The sequence below is a fragment of the Limulus polyphemus genome, unplaced genomic scaffold, assembly GCF_000517525.1.
Source record: "Limulus polyphemus unplaced genomic scaffold, Limulus_polyphemus-2.1.2 Scaffold5234, whole genome shotgun sequence".
Classification (NCBI taxonomy): Eukaryota; Metazoa; Arthropoda; class Merostomata; order Xiphosura; family Limulidae; genus Limulus; species Limulus polyphemus.
In genome coordinates, this window is record NW_013670844.1 from 23509 (window position 1) to 28876 (window position 5368).

Sequence of the window (5368 nt, forward strand, 5' to 3'; positions counted from 1 at the left end):
AATGATCAATGTTAACATGAAAACGTTGTGCAATATTTAACGTATTAACACAATTATTTAACTACTTCTGAACATTCTGATGAATGATCAATGTTAACATGAGAACGTTGTGCAATATTTAACGTATTAACACAATTATTTAACTACTTCTGAACATTCTGGTGGATTATCAATGTTAACATGAGAACGTTGTGCAATATTTAACGTATTAACACAATTATTTAACTACTTCTGAACATTCTGATGAATGATCAATGTTAACGTGAGAACGTTGTGCAATATTTAACGTATTAACACAATTATTTTAACCTGTTAATTATTTTCGTGTTAAGTGACCATCGTGTGAAAATATCAGGTATCTCAACATGAACAGATAAATCTCCGGGAGAACGATTTGTTTGTTTGTTTGTACTTAAACACAAAGCCACACAAAGGGCTATCTGTGCTCTGCCCACCACGAGTATCGAAACCCGGTTTCTAGCGTTGTAAATAGGCAGACATGTGTCACTGGGAGGGCGAAGGTATTTTAAAACAATATTAGCTGATTTACTTTTGTGTTCATATCTAACACATTATTTAACACAGAAATAGTATATTAAATCTGATAATTTGGGAATATCTAATACAAGCTACTTCTCTTAGTTTTGTTTTCTGTAAGATTTATCAACTTTTTGAAAGGAATGTTAATGAACTCTGATAGCATTATTAATTACTGGTTGAATCAGGAACAGAATGTACAAGTTAATACAAGTCAAAGCTGAGTCAGTGTGAAATATTTTATAACTATTTATCTTTACTGGCGTAAATATCTATTTCTCTACTCCAGGAAACCCATTTGAATGCACTTGTTCTCTCGACTGGATCAAACAGTATTTGATTCAAATCAATCAACTTAACGACACCGGCAATTGCACCAACTACAACAACATGCAGTTTTCTCAAGTTGAATTCTGTCAAAGAAACACAACTCTAAACGATATTAGTACTGAAGAGATGCAGTTATCCACCACGATAGGTAACCTGGTAACCACGGACACCCTGGTGGTTACTTCTGGAGGAACTACCCAGTGGGATCCTTCAAGTAGCACCCATGTAACAACAGAGTCGGATCCTTCAAGTAGCACCCATGTAACAACAAAGTCGGGTCCTTCAAGTAGTACTCATGTAACAACAAAGTCGGATCCTTCAAGTAGCACCCATGTAACAACAAAGTCGGATCCTTCAAGTAGCACCCAGAAACCCGTGAGCCTTAACTTGTCGGTAGAAAGTATTTCAGATCGAGAGTTATTCGTTAAATGGAACCCAAAATACTTTAGCGTAAGTAGTCATCGAGTTGAGAAAAAGGTTAAAATCTACTACGGAAACACTTTAACAGACGATGTGTATTTCCAAACCGAGGAGGAGCAAACTGGGAATTCGACGATTCGTAATCTTCAGGAAAACACAGATTATTACGTCTGTATTTTAACAGATGGACACTGGGACAAAGATTGTATTTGTGTGCCTAGTTTTTCTGCCGAAAGAAACTGTGTGGTCAAAGATACGAAACACAAACCGGAAAATACAGCTCTCCTGGCAATGAAACACATTTCTTACTGTGTAGCTATCGCCGCGATGGGTTTTCTTGGGGCTGTTGGATTAAGATACTCTTCGCGAAAAGTCCGAGACCATTTCAAGATTGTTAGCTACATAATGGAATACACTTCAAAATGGTCTAAAAATGCATCAAAAAAATCATGAAACAATTCACTAGTTTCATTGTTGTTGTTTTTTTACCTCTCAAGCCGTCACAGAATAAAAGGTCGTATTTAACAATAAGCCAAATGTTCCTAGACTCACAATGAGATTGATTTTTTTTTCTCAAAGTCTGTATAAATGTTCTAGTGTGTATATATATAATGTTCAAAGTCGTTTCTTTTCGATTCTCATACCAGGAAAGTACGAGAAACGTATTAGAACTTTCAATCTGAAGTTGATTAAATTGCCGAATCAGAGACCAGATAGTTTGTAGCTAGTCAGAAACATCAACAAGTTAACGTGTTAAATACGAATCTTTATTAACCATCCGTATGATCATTTGAAATACGTGTGTCAAACAGGCCGTACTTAAATAAAATAATACTTTGATTTACATAAGTTATGTCCAACATATCAAATAATATAGATTATACTTTTATACATAATGTAATACAAGAAGTTCACTACGTTATATTAAATCCTTTGATTGCGGCTGTTTTAAACGCGTGTGGAATTTTTGCGAGCCGTACACCGTATACAGCACACTCGGATTCAACTGCCGACAGTACTCTATACGGCGAATCAGCAGTCAATGGGTTGATAAGATTTTGAATATGCAAATCAAAAAGTCACGTGAAAAGCGTAGCTAGGATAAAGTTGTGGTGGAACGGAATGTATAAGAACTGCTACAAATCGTGGTTTACCAATATGGCGTCTTGTAACAGGTGATAATTCACGAACACTAACGTCGCTACCAAAACCCATCAAGAAGGATATCCGTTCGGAAGTGAGGGCAAGATAAGACTTCTAGTCTCATAGCATATCTCGAGCAGTTGGAGAACGAAACAAAGTTGGCTGGGAGTTTCTGTGCTGTCGGACTTTGGAAACGTATACCAGTAAATCGTCATATCTGGCATGACCAGACGTGGCGACGTGGACTGTAACGACTTGGCAAGACTCCAAAATCGTTTTTATATAAGGTACTTCACCTCTGTAAATACCTATATACGTAATTAGTTTCCTTGTAGCTGAGATTGTTCTTAAGTTGTAAAAATTACTGTATATGTCTCCAACCATGGAAATGAAAAAAAAATAATAATATTAACATAGAGTTGACAAATTTAATCCTGGCGAAAAGTGGCAAACAGTGTCCTTGAAAGAAACGGACAAACTTGGTTCTGAGGAGAGCTGATAAACCTGCTCTAAGTATAAACTGTTTTTAATCTTTCTGAGTAGAGTTTTAATTTGTTGTAGACTGTTTATAAGGATTCAAAACTTTAAATCAGTACGATGACTAAAACATAGTAGATCAAATGGAAAGTTTACACTTCATAACCCTAATGACGCCTCTTTCTCTGTTTAAACGTATACCTGGCTAGTTATTCTAATAAAATAACTTTGTTTTTCACTCGTGTGTCGTTACTGGCTTTTTTCATCGAACACTTACAATACTAATAAAATAGAAATATCTTTTCAACCTTCATGCAAAATAAAGCCTCGTCGTTTTTAGGTCAAATTTATAAGTGTAGAGTGGGTTTAATGGGAAGTGGCTTAAGTAATTTTACACAAACAAATATAACAGTATCGTGAACTTCGTGATAATTCTCACACTTAAACCATTATTAATAACCACTCCCACATTCCCAGTGGTTCAGCATAAGTCTGAAGGCTTGTAAGGGTAAAAGGCAGGTTTTGATACCAGCTCCAGGAAGAGCAGATATAGACCACTTTAAAGTCATGCACTTAACAAAAAATCAAAAAATAATTTCAACAGTTACGAGAAGAACAAAGTTACGTTCTTATTTTCATGACATTATATGAAAATTTTTGATATCGGATAATGTAAACAGATTTAAAATATCTAGTGATTTTTATCTTTTCCGTTACTTTAAACAATTAGATATCATGTTGTAGGAATATCAACTAAACTATTGTGACAACTGAAACTTTTATATAGTTATCCATTGTCAATGTTGTGTCATTCTCAATCTAAACAATACTTCTACAATAAACTATTGTGACAACTGAAACTTTTATATAGTTATCCATTGTTAATGTTGTGTCATTCTCAATCTAAACAATACTTCTACACTAAACTATTGTGACAACTGAAACTTTTATATAGTTATCCATTGTTAATGTTGTGTCATTCTCAAACTAAACAATACTTCTACACTAAACTATACTATCTCATTCTCAATCTAAACAATACTTCTACACTAAACTATACTATGTCATTCTCAATCTAAACAATACTTCTACACTAAACTATATTATGTCATTCTCAATCTAAACAATACTTCTACACTAAACTATACTATCTCATTCTCAATCTAAACAATACTTCCACACTAAACTATATTACGTCATTCTCAATCTAAACAATACTTCTACACTAAACTATATTATGACATTCTCAATCTAAACAATACTTCCACACTAAACTATATTATGTCATTCTCAATCTAAACAATACTTCTACACTAAACTATACTATCTCATTCTCAATCTAAACAATACTTCTACACTCAACTATACTATCTCATTCTCAATCTAAACAATACTTCTACATTAAACTATATCTCATTCTCAATCTAAACAATACTTCTACACTAAACTATACTATCTCATTCTCAATCTAAACAATACTTCTACACTCAACTATACTATCTCATTCTCAATCTAAACAATACTTCTACACTAAACTATACTATCTCATTCTCAAACTAAACAATACTTCTACACTAAACTATACTATCTCATTCTCAAACTACACAATACTTCCTCATTAAACTACGTTGTATGTTGTTCTTCAGTTAGCCAGTGAGTGAGAAAAACTATTAGTTTAATCTTTTTCGTTAATTATATAAAATGAAAGTAGAAATAGCTATGATTCAGTTGTTTCTGTAAAAGCTAGGTATGATTTGTTTGATAACTCTAATTTATTTGCAGGTTTAAGTAGGTCACTGAACTATCCAAAGAAATTTCCACCAAAAGCTTGTTAGCGAGTTCTACCGACTATGGTGAATTTTAACCCTTATAACTAACCTTAGACAAGGGTAAATCGGTAAAACAATACTAGGCTTGTTTTCGTGGTAAGCCATGTAATATGTGTTAAATGTGCAGTCCATGCACCACCAGGTGGTTCAATGAAAGTTTGTGTGCTTTAACATTATAAATCGGGTTTCGAGAGGCGCGGTTGGTAGAGCACAGATAGTGCACTGCCTTGCTGTGTGCTAAACAAGAATTTTTTTTTTCAGAGACTTATCATTATTATTATTATTACTTTTATTTTTTAAAATATTAGTTAATAATCATATGATTGTTTCATGGCCACTCAAACCTTTATACAATATAGTTGAAACAATAAGCTAAATGTACAGCCGTTCGAGCTGATAAATCTACAGAACTAAACTATGATAACATTGTTAATTACTGGTTGAATTAGGAACAGAATGTACAAGTTAATACAAGTCAAAGCTGAGTCAGTGTGAAATGTTTTATAACTATTTATCTTTAGTGTCGTAAATATCTATTTCTCTACTCCAGGAAACCCATTTGAATGCACTTGTTCTCTCGACTGGATCAAACAGTATTTGATTCAAATCAATCAACTTAACGACACCGGCTA

General features: G+C 33.6%; 1 protein-coding gene across 3 annotated transcripts in view; it reads left to right on the plus strand.

Annotated features, from left to right (window-relative positions):
• Positions 1 to 5368, plus strand: part of LOC111089102 (leucine-rich repeat and fibronectin type-III domain-containing protein 5-like) — a 29313-nt gene that overhangs the window by 19213 nt on the left and 4732 nt on the right. Inside the window, exons 3-4 of one of the 3 annotated variants that reach the window (XR_002613443.1) lie at positions 827 to 2717; positions 5287 to 5348. Coding sequence is in view for 2 of the 3 variants with exons in the window: in XM_022400909.1 (XP_022256617.1) it covers positions 827 to 1233 (407 nt within the window). In the remaining variant the exon portion in view is untranslated. Of the gene's footprint in view, positions 1 to 826; positions 2718 to 5286; positions 5349 to 5368 lie in introns of those variants that run through there. The other 2 variants (XM_022400910.1, XM_022400909.1) reach the window with 2 other exon arrangements.